Source organism: Otolemur garnettii, unplaced genomic scaffold, assembly GCF_000181295.1.
Source record: "Otolemur garnettii isolate 467f Iridium unplaced genomic scaffold, OtoGar3 scaffold00071, whole genome shotgun sequence".
Taxonomy (NCBI): domain Eukaryota; kingdom Metazoa; phylum Chordata; class Mammalia; order Primates; family Galagidae; genus Otolemur; species Otolemur garnettii.
Window position 1 is genome coordinate 8,107,094 of NW_003852466.1, and position 16,279 is coordinate 8,123,372.

The following is a 16,279-nucleotide window of genomic DNA, read 5'->3' on the forward strand; positions in this document are numbered from 1 at the left end:
CGTGGATTCCGGGCTGTGGGAGGAGCTCCCTCCATCTTGCTAAGGTCCCAGCGTGGATTCCGGGCTGTGGGAGGAGCTCCCTCCATCTTGCTAAGATCCCAGGCCTCCATCCCTGCTGCTATTGCCCTTCATCTGTGACCCTGCTGTGCCCGTCCCGGGAAGGCTGAAATCAGAGGCTCAGCAACTCCACTGGCCAGGTCGTGCTGCCTGCCTCGTGCCTGATCCCTCTTCCTGGTATGTGCACTCTGGCAAGATTAAAACCATCACGCTTCATCCTAATACTCAAAAATCCACCCCCATTTCCCTTTCTCAGACCTCCTTGTCCAGGATCTTCCAGCTGAACCATCCACCCCCGTCCCTCCTGACGAGCTAGACTGTTCACTCAGCCCATGGATCCATGTGTTTCTTTCCGTTGGCCCCTTTCTCTAAGTACAAAGTGGAAACCAGATGCACTGCCGTCCTTCCCCGCAGCTCTTCCCTGGAAAGATTTCTTCTCTCTGCTGCTTCCAGAGCCACCCTTAAATGGAGACCTGCAGGCCATCTTCAGATTGCACTCAGATGCTGAGCCAACCCTTTTACAAACTAAGTTGGTCCTTTTTCTTCTTCTCCAGCGGCGTTCAGGAGCCCCCAGGCCTCACGGGTGACACCTGAGGGAGAGGTGCACAGTGGGGAGCTCTTGGGGGTCTGGGTTGCCATGCAGCGTCCTTGTGCCTCTAGACTTGCTGCAGCCTAATCCTGGACCTTCCATCCTATGAGCAGTTGCTTCTAGACCTGCTGGAAATTATGAGTCGGTGCATCTAACAGAGTCCAACTCATAATGGTCAACTCCCATCTCATGGCCAGGGATTCTACCTCAATTAGGGCTGTTTTCCTGCTATGTAATTCTGTGCTACAAGTGATATGTAGGTCTGCACTGCAATTTTTCTGTTAGGCCTTGCCATGAATTCCATTGGCATCTTTTCTGACTGCAGATACCTCCACCCAAACCAGTAGTATTACTAAGCAACAGGTCTGCCTGTGATGCAGCCAGTCAAAGCCAGTCACACACCCCACACCCCGTCTCTCAATGTGTGGGTCAGAGCTGAATTCCCTGTGTGGACAATGCTGTCCCCTGAACCTAAAATGACTAACTTGGCATTGTGCTTCCTTCTCAGTGGTGGGACGTGCTGGATGCAATAATTCATTCTTTGTTATAGATGGGCACATGCCACGATGCCCAGACCCAGGAACCCTCTTCACTGATCTGATGTGTCCTGAACCTCTGTGGGATTTATCTTCCACGTCTTAAATGCATATGTGTTTTCAAAGGCTCTAAAACATTTTCCACTTCTCACTTATCTGTTCCCCTTAGCCACAGATGCCACCAGATATAATTTTTTTTTTAGAAATAGGGTCTTATTCAGTCACAGAGGCTGGAGTCCAGTGGTTCAATCATAGCTCCCTATAGCCTCAAACTCCTGGGCTCAAGTGATCCTCTTGCCTCAGCCTCCCAAGTAGCTGGGATCACAGGTGCACCACTATACTTGGCTTTTTTTTTGGTTTGTTTTTCAGAGACAGGTTCTCACCATGTTACCCAGTCTGGTTTCAAACTCTTGGCCTCCAGTGATCTTCCTCCCTTGACTTCCCAGAGTGCTAGGATTATAGGTGTGGGCCACCGTGCCCGGCCAGTCAACATCGTTTATAAGTGTGAAGGTCTGCGGGATAACCAGATTGTCCAGATTTCCTCCCACTACACCATGACTCAGAGCAGCAGAGATTGCGCAGCCTTCACCGAGACTATCGCTACTGTCTTCATCATTGGAACACGAACTGCTCGTGGTTCTACTTCCTCCAGAGAAGGAAAAGGATGTATTGCCCATGTAGGGACTGCAGCACATGTATTTGAGGCTGGTTAATTCCTAAAGCGAAGATCCCACATTTTGGCGCAGCAGCTGTGGTTGGAATTATGACCTGTTGGAGTCTCTGGTAGTCCACTGTCAACATCTAGCCTCAGTCTTGTGGGTTCTGCAATGTGAATTAAATGGAAAAATGACAGGGACCACCAGCCATGAATCGTCCAAGGTTTAAGGGTGGTATCAGCTGGGCATCCCTTATCTGAAGTGCTGAGGACCAGAAATGTTTGGGAGCTTGAATGTTTTGGGGTTTTGGAATATTTGCATATACATAATGAGGTATCTGGGGAATGAGACCCAAGTTTAAACATGAAGTTCATGTATGTCTCATATGCACCATACACATGTGGCCTGAAGGTAATTTTATGTGATATTTTGAGTGATTTGGTGCATGAAGCATAGTTCTGACAGCACCATATAGGGTCAGCTGTGGGACTGTCCACTGTGGCATCACGTCAGTGCTCCCAAAGTTCTGTATTTCAGACTTGGGGATTTAGGGATGCTCCACCTATAGCAATCTTTGCCCTTGCCTCCAGAATATAATGTTCAGCATCTACCATTTTAGTGATGGGAAAGGAGGCGTTTTAGAGGATTCCACTATGGATTCCATTTTTTAGCTCTTACCCCGCCAAGGAGCCAATATATATCTACACATGCAGAGAATAGGGTACAGCCACAGGCAGGTGCTTGGAGCCAGGACCCCCAGTGGGCCAGGGCTCTATTTATGACGTGCCCTCACTAGAAACCTAGAAACTAGAAACGAGAACCCACTGTAACAAAGGGCCATGGTGAAGCTTCTGTCCCTCCATATTAACTCAGACTCTGTGTGCAGCAATCCCTAAAATGTTGTGCGGTATTTTTTCCCAAGGTGATTGTTCTCCAAGTAAATGGTCACAGGTCCTTATGGGGGGGGGGAACATCACCATGTACCCCTGACTTGGTGCTGCAGAGGCCTTCCTCAAGGGGACATGGCTTCTCTTTCAGTCACTGGGTTCTGAGTTCGAGAACTGCCTCAGTCTCAGATAATTGGCACAAGATCATGATTTTTTTTATTGGGGTGGATTTCCTAGCCTATGTAAGAGTGTCCACTTCTCTGAACCTTTCGATTCCTTCTTTATCCTCTGCAATGGCAGTTCTGGAACTTCTGACTAATGTGAGCCATTGCTTTTCTGGGCTTCTAAGAGCCAATCTGGGACCACGTTAGTCCCATCTTCCAGAGCCCTCCGGTGTTAAATCATGTAACATGGAAGATGCTTCCTCGCTAACTTCCCCCAGCCAAGCTGATCCTGCATCCCTTTGGTTCAGCACCAGAATCCAGCCTGTTTTTCACTCCTCCAGCTCCTGCCATGTGCTGGCTGGATCCCACCAGTCCTCTGGCACGTGCCCCCTTTCACCCTCACAAGCCAGGTGATGCTGTGTGTTGCCCTTGGTTACTGTTTTGGGGCGAGGAGGGGAGATGGAAGCATGTATACTCTTGAGAAACAGAAACCTCTGCCTCCTCTTCACCATGAAACAGAGAGAAGGGGACAGCTTCTGGGGTTGGAACCCGTCACTTCCAACATATGGGGCTGGTGCCCTACTCCTTGAGCCACAGGCACTGCCCTCAATTTTACTTTTTTTAATACTGTATCAACCTGACACCACCCTGATACCATGTGTTGTAAACATTTGAGGTGTAATACACTCCAGGTCGAACTCCTGATCTCTCCCAAATCCTGCTGCTTCAAGTCTTTCCTGTCTCAGCAACGGTAGCCACATGATTGCGATCCCTAACCCAGAAACCTGGCCGTCATCTTTGATTCCTTGCTTTCTTTTATGTCCAGCATCTAATCTCTCAGTAATTCCATTTTGCTTCCTCTTCCAAATGTGTTCAGAATCTGATCATTTCTGAATACCCCAGTGGTGCAGCGCAGACCAAATCGCCCACATCTCTCATTTGCATTATCTTAGTAACCCCTTGACCACCCTCTTTGTTTCCAACCTCACTTCTAGAGCCTTTTGTCAACACCGTAGCCAGGGTGACCCTACTGACACACAAATCAGCACGTGTCACTCTGTCAAAGCACTGCAGAGTCTCCACATCTCACTAAGAGCTTAAGTCTCTAAAATGGGCTATAATTCTCAGCGTAATTGGGTTCTCTTATTTCCCTCACCTTGTCTCCATTGTGCCCCTGCTCACCCACTGCAGCCACGCCTCCATGTTCACCCTGCCACGTGCCGAGCACAGCCCTGCCTCAGGCCCTTTGCACCTGCTGCCCTGCTGCCCACGTTTCTGCGTCTGCGCGCTCTCTCCCTACTCTTTCACCTCTTTTCTAAGCTGTCATCTTCTGATGGGGCTTTTCCTGATCATTCTTTCTGAAACTCCTACCCTTTGCTAGCAAACACCCCTTATTCTACTTATTTTCAAACATTCTATGTATTTTGCCAGTTTAAATTTTTTTCTCCTTTCTCTCAAACTCTAAGAAGAAAGACTTTTTTCTTCAATTTTCTTCAGTGCTATATTCCTAGAACTTAGGACACTGCCAAATAAATACTTACTCAGCATTAACTTCCTATTTATTGAATAAGCAAATGAATATCTCCAAAGGCTTCTAAACCAGAAATATAGTACTATCCATATAAATTAATTTTGCAGTTTGATTGTTGAGTTTGATTTTACTGGGAAATATGTAAAAGGAATAAAAAGTCAATTGTGTTAATTAATAATCACTATTCTAAGCATGAATTGCATTTGTTTTAGACAGGCAGTGTGGAAATTTAAGTCAACTCAGATATGGTTCTTTACTTTAAATAATGTAAGTATAGCATAATTTTGCCAAATGTGCACATGGGTACCACTGAAGAACATTTTCACAACAAATTCTCAATAAAAAAAATTTAAAAAGTAAAAATCATTTTCACCTCTTTTTAATCCTGCCTCATCTTGTATTTAGTGCAAGAAAAATGACTGTCCTCTCCTAGGTCAAAAGAAATTTTCTCCACCATTATCTCAAATAATGGTCTGTTATTCTTTAAGGAAAATGAAGGATTATAATTCTAAACCAAATAAAGTTCATCAGTTGGCTTTAAATCTTACACAGTGAGACTGATAATTTGAAAGCTTTTTGTGTTCTTCTGTCATTGGCTGTGTTTGCTCATGAATTCAATCATGATATCTTTATTAAATCATTCAACATTGAATTAAGTCATTAAATCATTGAATAGCATGATAGAGCTAGTTTGAAGATAATATTAAATAATAATTAATAGGCAAAATTTAGGTCTAGCCTGGGTTCAAATCAGGGCTCTTTGATTAATGACTGTTTTATATTTGACAAAATAACCACTCTGAGCTTTAGAGACAGAACAGCACCAACCTGAGAGTGTCATGACGAGAATTCAGTGGCTGATACATGTAAAATGATTTAAAACATTCCCTGGCACATTGTGAATCTTACTGGTTATCATTAGCTCTACTGGGTTAAGATCTTACTCTGGAAATCAGGACCTTCAACCTTGAGTCTATCAATACTTTTAGCAATCAAAAAAATTTTCAGCTCACATGGACTGAACTTGATACCAGGCTGCAGATGGACCTATTAATAGTCTTCTATGTTAAAATGTTTTATTGTGGTATAACAAATGTACAGAAAAATTCCCAGACTGTATGCGTACAGCCATACGAGTTTTTAGTAGGTGAAGAAACCGAGGTCCAGAACTAGAAACAGACTTACCAGCATTGTAGAAGTCCCCTCCCACCTCCCACAGCCTCCACCCTCCACGAGTAGCCCAGAACCTGACTTCTCTCTCCCACGTGGTTCGTGGTGCTGGTTTTGGACTTTTGTCCTCTTTTGCTGTCTGGATTCCTTCATTCAGCGACATGCTTATGGAATTCATCAGCATTGTTGTAGCAACATTTGGTGTCTCTTGTGGCTGTTGAATCTCCAGGGGTATGAATATGCTGCTTTACTTTACCCATAATATGGTCAAAGAACTGTGTGATGTTTCCAGGTTTGGAAAAATTACTGCTGTGACTATTACTGAACACACACCTTTTGGTGCATGTATATCAGGGTGGAACTTTGGGACTATAGGTTTGATGTACATTCAGCTTTCGTAGATACTATATTTAAGAATAGCATAACTTTGCTATTCTTCTTGCAGCTTCCAAAGCAACTATTCTCACTTCTGTCCACTAGCAGCCATGTCAGCGTTCCAGCTACTTGATACACTCACTGACATTTGGGGGTCTGAGTCTTTCACTTTAGCTATCCCAGCGGGCATGAGGGGCACCTCATTGTGACTTTTGCATTTCTCTGAAGATGAGTCTGAGCACCTCGGCATTTGTGTGTCTGCTAAATGTTCCTTTGAGAAGCGACTGCCCAAGTCTTTTGCTGAGTTTTTGCATTGGCGGTCTCTTTTTCTTATTTACTTATGTACTCTCTATATGTCTGAATTCTTCATATTTTCTGTATATAAATTCCTTTTTGATAATGTTTGGCAAATACCTTCTCCCACTCCCTGGCTTGCCTTTTCACTCTTAATTGTCTTTTGACAACTGTTTTGAAGAGTATGGAATGAACATAGAAAGTGTACCTATCACAACTTGAAGGTGCTTGTGAAAACTGATCAAGAAACAGAATATTGATAGGCAGCTCCCCTTCCTGGTTGCTATGTTCTGATAAGTCAAAGTTTTCATTTTAATGTGTTCTAATTTTTTTTTTCTGCAGTTTTTGGCCGGGCCAGTTTGAACCCGCCACCTCTGGTATATGGATATATGGGGCCGGCACCCTACTCCTTTGAGCCATAGGCACCGCCCTTAATGTGTTCTAATTTATCAATATTTTTCTTTAAATTTGCGTTATCGGTAAACTGCTTGAAAAATCTTTGCCTACCCCAAAGTCTTGAAGTTGTCTCACATTTTCTACTTTAAGATTTATTATTTTAGAGTGCAAGTTTTAAATCCATAATCCTAGAATTGTTTGTTTTATGTACTGTGAGGTGCACATAGAGGCATCTTCTGGTTCAGAGACAGATCCAATTGACCTGGTCTCATCCACTGAAGAAACCCTTTCTCAGTGACACCTTTGTCATAAATTAGCCATCTATATGTGGTTCTATTTCTTGATCTAACAAGTGGAACTTCTGTTCTGTTCTATTGGACTGCTTGTTTCTGTTTTCACCAGTAACACCCTATCTCAAGTGCCGTAGTTTTATGATAATCTTTGACACGCAAGACTGTAAGTCTTCCAACTTTGTTGTTATTTTTTATTCTTTTAAGATTGTCCTTGTTTATTTTTTTCTATATCCAAGAAATTGTAGAATTAACTTGTTAATTTCTAAAAAAAAAATCTTTTGGAGGTTTTAATAGGGATTGTATCAACTCTAATAGATAAAATTATAGATCATTCAAATCTTGCTATACCTAGTCTTTTATTTCATGACCATTTTATATCTTTTCATTTATTTAGGTCTTCATTCATTTTCTCTGTATCTTCTTTATTATGTATAGGTTTTATACATCCGATAGATTTATCCCTAGATATTTCATATTTCTAGCTATTGTAATTTTTTTATTTTCTAATTGTTTATTGCTAGTTTAGCTAAGTCCAATTAATTATTGAATAATGAATGTGCTAAATTTACTTATTCTAAAATTGTACCTGTAGATTCTTTTGGATTTTTCTCAAACACAATTTTACCTCTCCAAATAATAATAGTTTAATTTTTTCCTTTTTCAATCATCGTACTTTTGTTTTTTTCTGTCAATCTTCTTAGTCTTTATTCAAATTCCTACTTATCAGCCTCTTTCAATGAGCCTGTAATGTTCTGCCTAATTAGAAGAAATCAGTAGGAATACCTGCTCTGAATTTTCCATGAAAACATTGGAGCATGTAAATGTTTTCCTTAAACTCAGGAGTTCACAATGTCCATTTATTTCTCTGTTTAATTCTTTTGGGCATGTGCTCACATCTATTGTTGAACCTTCATTTTAAAAAACGGGGTACCTGAAAGGTCAATGAATTTGACTTCGACACCCACTTCCAGAACTTAATTTACTATTAATGTTTCTATTTAGGGTTTGCATCAGTGGTTTTTCAGAAATAATTTCAGTCATATGTTGTCATCAAAGGAAATACCATTTCAAATTGGAGTTCAGTTTTCCAAATGGAAGCATTTCTCAAATACGTAACCAAAAAGTTTCTCTCTCATAAAAAAAATACAGATCCTTTAAAGATATTTTAATAAAATCAAAACCTGAAATATGGCATTGAAAAATATTTGGTGCATTAATAAAGTTCCCGGGGGAACTCTGGATGTTTAAAGCAACAGTTTGATTGAATAGAACAATAAATGCAGGGCTGAGTGTATTTTTCCTCTTTCTTTCTCATCTACTAGAAAAATATAGATAATAGAGCTCATTTATTTCCTTAACATTTCAGAGCTCTGCAGATGGGAAAACACAACCCAGTGGAAATGATTTCTGGCAACCTTGAGAAGATGTGTTAGCATTTTGTGGCATTTCTCTCAGTGACATGTAAAGCATGGCTTTCCCTCATTGCAGTGTCACAGTGAAGTGTCACAATAAAGCCAAAATAGTGTGCCCTCAGGGAAAACTAGGAAAAGGGACCATTTTCCATGCAAACACAAAGGGTAATATTTATTATAAAGCCTTTCATTTTAGCTCCAAATGCTGCCTGGGCCGTGAGTACTTTCCAATGGAGAAATACACAGAATGTGAGATTTAAAGAAAATTTTATGTGTAAATCTGATTCAGTTTATGTAAATAGAAATAATATGTTAAAAAAATAAAATGCATTCATGGGCATACATGAATCTGTGTAGTGCACGGGTGGGGGGGGGTGTGGGATACTATGAAGTGATGGCATTAGATAGTGTTGATGGAGTCCAGAGAGCCTGACAGAGAGTCGGAACAGGTCTGCTTTACCTAAGAGATATTATCTCTTTTATCCACAGAATATGTGATATAGAAATTATTACCCATGTAGTAGATGAAGAATTTGTTGTTCCAAAATGGTAAACTCTTTGTTACAGATTACACAGCTAGTGTTACTTATGCTGTTTCATTTATCTTCTCATAGATACAAAAGCTAATTTTATAAGCTAAATCTGCACTTTGATAAAACCCCTTTTGTGATATTCTGTCCATCCTACACTTGGGTGGTTACTATTCGGACCCAACTATTGAACTCTCTGTGCCATCAGGTACCATCTTGTTACTGTCACTCTGTTGCTCCAGGCTATGGACGTTTGGGGAGGGTCTTGCTTGTGTTTTGCACTGTGATTTTTATTGCTGCAACTCGGAGTCTTCTTCAGATAGAATGAATGTTTTTTATTTCCCCACCCAAATCATCCGACTCCCAGTAGCAGGCAGTTTCCTTCTAGTTACAGACATCAGCACTTTACCCAGGTTCTAATTTAGTGAATTGTCAAATGCATCCAGCAATTAGCTCGACTGTCTCAATCTGACAACATGGAAGACGGGGCGTGAGCTGTGGGCCCAGTAGACTTGGATTCAAATATTGGCCTCACCAATTCCCAATTATGTGATTGTGGAAATGTTACTTGCCTTTATAAATAAATGTGGATGATAATATTATAATAGCAAGATATAGTTTGTAAAGATTTTACAGTCAGTGTGAGTTTGGCCCCATTCATCACCCCAATTATCAAAGAAAGAAATAACATTTTCCGGGCTGAAATCCCTTATTTAACAAGCCCTGCCACCTCAGGTCTCATGGATCAATGCTCCCTGGTGCCAGCAAACCTCTTCCTTCTCCCCCTCCTTTCTCCTCTTCTCTCTTTCTTTTTAATTTTACTGTGGTAAGAACATTTAACAAGGCCAGGTGCAATGACTCATGCCTGTAATCCCAGTACTCTGGAAGGCTGAGGCAGGTAGATCCCTTAAGCTCAGGAGTTTGAGAACAGCCTGAACCTGTGAGACCCTGTGTCTACTAAAAATAGAAAAACTACCCAGATACAGTGATGGGTGCCTGTAGCCCCAGCTACTCAGGAGCCTAGGCAAGAGGTTGGCTTAAGCCTAAGAATTTGGGGTTGCTTTGAGTTATGATGCCAGGAAACTCTAGCCAGGGTGGCAGAGTGAGACTCTGTCTCAATTAAAACAACAACAACAACAAAGCACACACACACACACACATTTAACATGAGGTCTACCATCTTAGCAAATATTTACGTCTACAAGGCACTATTGGGTACACTGTTCTACCACAGACCTCTAGAGCCTATTCATCTTGCTTGACTGAAACTGTGCCGGGTGGTTAGTAAACCCTCCTTTCCCTCTCCCCAAGCCCCTGGCAAACACAATTACACTCTGTGCTTCTGTGAATTTGACCGTGGACGAGTCTCCATCAAGTGGAACAACACGGTATTTGTCTTTCTGTGTCTGGCTTATTTCACTTAGAATAATGTCCCCAAGTTTCCTCTGTGTTTTTGCGCAGTGACGTGTTTCCAACTGGTTCAAGGTTGAACAGAGCCTCACTCCATGTGCCATTACATTTGTTTTATCCGTTCATCTGTTCACGGACATTTCAGTGGTTTCACATCTTGGCTATTGTGAACGACACTGCCATGAACATAGAAAACAGCACCAGGGTCCTTAAAAATAAAACTGCCACATGAACCAGCAATGTCACTGCTTGTATTTCTACAGAAGAGTTGAAATCAGGATCCAGACAAATCTTCATTTCAATGCAATTTTTCAGCCTCTTTCCCAATACCAGCATTGGACTTCAATCACTGGGGCTTTTAGAATTTACTTTCTTTCCCTCTTTTAATACCTGAAAGACCTCGGAGCCTCTCCCATTTTCTACAGATCTTCTTGGTTCTTTATAATGGCCTAGTGATCTTATGTATTTTCTCAGGATTTTTTTTTTTTTTTGGTGGAAATTCATTTGATTTAGGAGACTTAAGCTCCTTTAGGAAATTGGAACTTTCTTCACATAATTAGGAAATTTATCTCCCTTTGATAGGTTTCTTCAACCCCTTCAGAGCCAGTCTCCTTTGACAAAGAAGCACAAGAGTGATTTGCTCCTGGGCTGGCTGTCCTCACATCCCAGCCTGTGGTGGGGACCAGCAGGCTCAGTCTGTGCAGGCCCTTATGTCCTGCACAGTCCTCTGTAAACACCATTCCTGCTCTGTAGTCACCGGCGTATTCTCTTGTGCTCCATTCTTCTGTACAGTGTCACCTCAAATGTGGGCTCATCAGAGAAATTTTGTGAAAACATATTACTTGATTTAGAAACTTCACTCTTCTCTTGTCTATCAGAATAATTTGCAGTTCTTCAATTTTTACTCTTTCTTGAGAGATTTCTAACTCTTATATTATCTCTCCTTCAAGAAGCTTTTATTTTTCTTAGCATATATGACACTTCCCCCTCCCCACCTTGGGAGTTTTTTAATCTACTCCTCTAAATTCAAGAGTTCCCAAAGGATTCTACCCAGGTCATTTTCATAGACAAGTCACCACTTTTCTCTTGAAGTTTGCAAGAGAACAACTAAAGGCCTCTGTTTAGTAACATCACTGAGAATTTACCATTTTTAGAGATTGGGTAAGTAGTATCTTGTTACTCCGAGTCTAGAATTTTCTCCTCTGGATCTTTTCGTCTAAAGCTCCAGCATTTTTCAAGAGCACTTAATAACTATCTCTCATCTAGCTGGGTATTGCAATGGGCACCTGCAGTCCCAGCTACTGGGGAGTCTTAGGCAGAAAGATTGCTTAGTTCTGACACCAGGGAACTCTATCAGGGTGACTGAATAAGACTCTCTCAAAATGTAAATAAAAATTTAAAAAGCTCTTATTGCCTGTTGGCTAACCATCTGATTTCCATGGATCTTGTTAAGAGAATGTCTGCCTTAGCTTCACACATAAAGCAATCAGCCGTAATTCTGAGTGAGCTACGAGAAGGAAATCTACTTTGAAAGGGCTTCCCTCGGGAGAATTTCCAAATAAAACTGCCTGAAAACAGGAGTGAAGATAAAGTGTTGTCCATCTTTTGTGAAATCTCACCTTCTGTCCGTTCCTTTTATTTTGTTCTGTGTGCCAAATGAGTGAGAATGAGCAGGCAGAGCCCCACGTCGCATCTTTCCACTTTCTTTTGGTTTGGGGACTGGAGATTGTTTGGCTGAATGCTGGTGGCTTACCCCTCACCCTGTGCTTTTTCAAGTCAAAGCCTTAGATGTGTGACATTTCAAGTTTGAGCCCACAACTGCGGCAGAGATAAGCAGTTTCAGTAGCACACAACTATCTGAAAAACCATGTAATTTATCCATACTGGATGGACATTTTTTTTTTTTTTTTTGGTATCTGGTGGTGCATTTTTCACATTAGCTGTTTCTTAGGATTAGCAAACCAGGGCAAATCTTGTTTCATCCCTCCCTGGGTATGCAGGGTAGTGCCAAGCAAAGCACAGATTAACATATGCTTACTCAGGATTAAGGATGACTTTTTTTTAAACTCTTCTGATAGGCAGTAAAATAGAATCCACACAGTTCAATGGATTCCACAGATGGGCTGTTTTTGTTAACACCAACGACTAACCCTAAACCTCTAGTCCTGAGTTTCCAAAGGCTTTGGGTTTGACTCCCTGAAAATAAAACATCAAACAGCAGCAAACACGAGTTCACCGTGTTCTTAATGTGCCTCAATCACTGCAGTGCTGCTGCCTATGATTGCTCCGTGGCAAAGAAGAGAAGGGCTGAGGAGCAGGCACCGGGCGTCCCCGTCAACAAGAGGAAATCCCTGCTAATGAAGCCCCGACACTACAGCCCCAGCACAGACTTCCAAGAAGACGGCAGAGACAGGCGCGAGGAGGACGGCCTCATGGAAACACAGGATCACTCCACTGCAGGTAGCAAAGAGCAGGGCCCAGATCTCACCCAGACCCCAGCACCAAGGACTCAGTCTTAGTGGACATAGAATATTCGGTTTGTGTGGTTGTAAAAATACATTTGAATTCGGAAACAAAACCAAACATTTGTATCACTTCACATTAATTTATCCAGGGCCCATTTTTTTTTTATCAGTAACTGTGGAGGGTCTATAGATAAGTGACAGTGAGTCCTTCCCTCACTCTGACCACGTTCAAAGCAGAGGATTAGACCATGCCTCTATTTGAAGAAAATAAAAGATACTAAGCCTTAAAGTAGAAGAGAACTTTGTTTTCTTAATAGGATAGGTGTCAAATTCTTAAAAGAATCCTTTCAATTCAAGGTCATATTCAAGCATTATGATACCTTTTCAATGTTCAAATTCTATATAATGTTTATTAGTGATTAGGAGATATACCTATATAAAATATTTATATACACATAGCTAGAACATTTATTTTTTATCTTATCAATATATATAGTATCACCCCAGAAAATATAATTGGTATTAACAGAGAGGACCAGGACGGATGGTCTGTGTTCTTAATATTTTAGTAGTTTTTGAGTAAATGTTTATAGCAATAATCTATAGAAGCAACCTAAAGTTGTTAGACTAGAGTCTCCTTCAGTGGAGAAATGATGTACTATTGAAAGTGTATCACTGTGCCCATTATTTCCAAATGCCTCATTTAAATTTAGGCACACACTATATTTCATTGATTCAATTCTTCACTTACTCATCAAACATCCTTTGCATGCTCAGTGAACTATAAGTACGATTTTGAAACTTTAGGACTCATTTCCCTCCCCATGACAGTTATTCTCATTAGTACCTGGTAGTCCCATGCATCTTGGAGTTAGAATATCTCTAATCACTTTGTGCATGAGGCTGAAGTTGAGGAACATACAAGAAAACCTTGAAAATCATGAAAAAAAAAGATCTACAGCTTGTTTTACTAGAAAATGAAATTAGTTATATGTTCTACTAAACATTTTTCCTGAATGTGAGTTTTTTTAAAAAGCAAAATATACTTGTAGCAGGCACCCATAGTCCCAGCACTCGAGAGGCTGAGGCAAGAGAATTGCCTAAGCCCAGGAGCTGGAGGTTGCTGTGAGCTGTGACACCATGGCACTCTACTGATGGCGACAAAGTGAGACTCTGTCTCTAACAACAACAACAAAAAATTAAAATATACTAAATAGATGGTTATTTGAAAAGGAGTATTTACTATACAAACAAAGGCCAATGAGGTTCTTAAATCATAAATATTTATGGTATACAGAGTGACAGTTAACAATCAGTATTAGTATAAAAGACGTAAAAGCTCCCTGAGTGAGCGCAAACCCCAGGTGAGAACCATCTCCAGTGACCGTGGCTCAGAAGTAGTCTGAGATTCCACAGTTCCAACAAGGTTGTATTCTGATTTGTATGTGTTTAAGTAAATTTTATGGCTTTTTTGTATTTAGCATGTGATTTAAAGTATCATGACTTCTCTTAAAATTATAATAATCCTTGACTTTTTTTGTTTGCCTTGAGCTGGTCAGTTTTATTTCTTGATTCATGAAAATTACAGGTTGAGTCTAGTATTTGGCAAAGTCTTTGAATCGCTGTGGTTATGTATAATGTATCTAGCTGGCATTAACTAGCCAAATAGTTAAGAACATGGGTATGCTTTTGGATCAACACATTCTTGTGAGTGCAGTGAGGTGAAGATAGCTCACTGAGCTACCACCTTCTATTGTGGTTTGTTGATCACTGCATGGCTAATATTAACCAAGTTGAATATATTGTCCAAATATGCCCCAGTTAAACATTCAGCTTTAAGCACTGGTGGGCATCTATTTGCAGATTCATAAACAGATTAACTACCTTTATATTTAATATTCAAATTACTACTATGAATAATGAATACGCTGAAATTACAAAAGTAGTGATCATTATTTTTGAGTTCTTAATATATTTTTGGCACATAAATTATTTCATGTAATCCATACAATGCCACATGTGTGTATGATCATGGTCACAGTTTTACATATGAGATCACTGGAGACTAAAGAGATTTAATGCTGAAAGTATTGCAGCTTATAGGCTTGGAATGGAGATAATTAGGAAACAATTGGAAAGACAACAAAATAATTATTTCCCAGATAACCATGCTCTATAATTCAGTTGTCCCCCTGCTCTAACCTCCTTTGGAGTGCAAACTGGACCAAGTTCCTACAACATCAGATCGTGAAGTCACATAATTTCCTGAACTGGCAGATCCTCCCGCTAGTCAAAAGAGCAAAGATTCTAAGTTGCTGTCAGCCCTCTGAGCAGGTTATCCTCCACCTCCATCCCCTGAGAGGAAAAAGAGTTGAGTCAGTGCTAAGCCCAGCATAGAGCTTTTCATCTAGCCACTCATTTACTCCAGGTACCCCAAGGTCTTGTACCTGCCCAGGTGCGTGCCCAATAATATCATCAGTGGGGAGTGCAGGTGGTATAGTGCCCATGAAGGCTGAGGTCATGAGCCTGAATCTTGTGAAGTTTTATTCCTTTTTATGGTATGAACTACGCCTATGCCCTCAACCAGCTGACTTTCAAAGAGATGCAGGTGGGTGTTAAGGGGGACAGAGGAGAACGTGGACAAAAGCAAGCAGATAAATCTTCTTCACTGGGAAGATGAGCTTGCAAGATGAGTGCTGGCGGAAAGATGAGCGCCAGCTTTCTCAGCACTCATAGAAAAATGAGTGTCACCTGGAAGTGAGAGTAAGCGGGCCAGGCTGCGGGGATTCCAGTAACATGGACACGTCCTCATGATATGGGAAAATCTGTCACAGACATAGACGTTCTAGGGCTGAGATGATACTTTTAACACATATTATCACTCAACAAATAGCAAATGAAGGATAAGCCACTCCTTAAATTAAAAGAAACGTTTAAAGTAAAGAAACGAATACAATTATATCAGGCAATAGCATTTTTTTTCTTGGTGCACAAGAAAAGCACTCCAACTGTCCCCCCTACCCCATGCTTTGGAGTGTATTCAGACTGGAGAAAGGTCTGTATCCACTAACTGGCTCTCTGACTATAAACATCTTATGGCCCCCGGGAGTTAATCCTAGAAATTTTCTGACCTATTATCTCTGTAGTAGCAAGAAAGTTAAGGTCCAATTATCTTCTAGTTTTGTTGTGTTGTTTGTTTTTGCGTCTTTTTATTTGTAATTTGAGGCTCATTATTTTTCCTCATTGAAAGTTAGCTGACAATTGCATTCTAGTATTTTCATATAAATTCACTCTTGAAAATATTTAAATTTGGGAAAACAATGAGCTCACAGAATTCTTAGCAGCTTCTTCTCTGCTCACCACGATGTGGCATCTATGGTGTCAGATCTGCAGGGGCAGGACACAGAGAAATGAGCATGTGGCTGCCTGGGCTGGGCCTCAGCACTCCACAGGCCGAGGTGAATGCCTGGGCTGGGCCTCAGCACTCCACAGGCCGACATGGCTGCCTGGGCTG

The 16,279-nt window shown here is 41.1% G+C and overlaps 1 protein-coding gene across 1 annotated transcript in view; it reads left to right on the forward strand.

Moving 5' to 3' along the window:
* ST18 (ST18, C2H2C-type zinc finger) overlaps positions 1-16,279 on the forward strand; it is a 100,410-nt gene that overhangs the window by 20,365 nt on the left and 63,766 nt on the right. Inside the window, exon 3 of the mRNA XM_023515414.1 lies at positions 12,567-12,760. Within this exon, the coding sequence (XP_023371182.1) occupies positions 12,567-12,760 (194 nt within the window). The remainder of the gene's footprint in view (positions 1-12,566; positions 12,761-16,279) is intronic.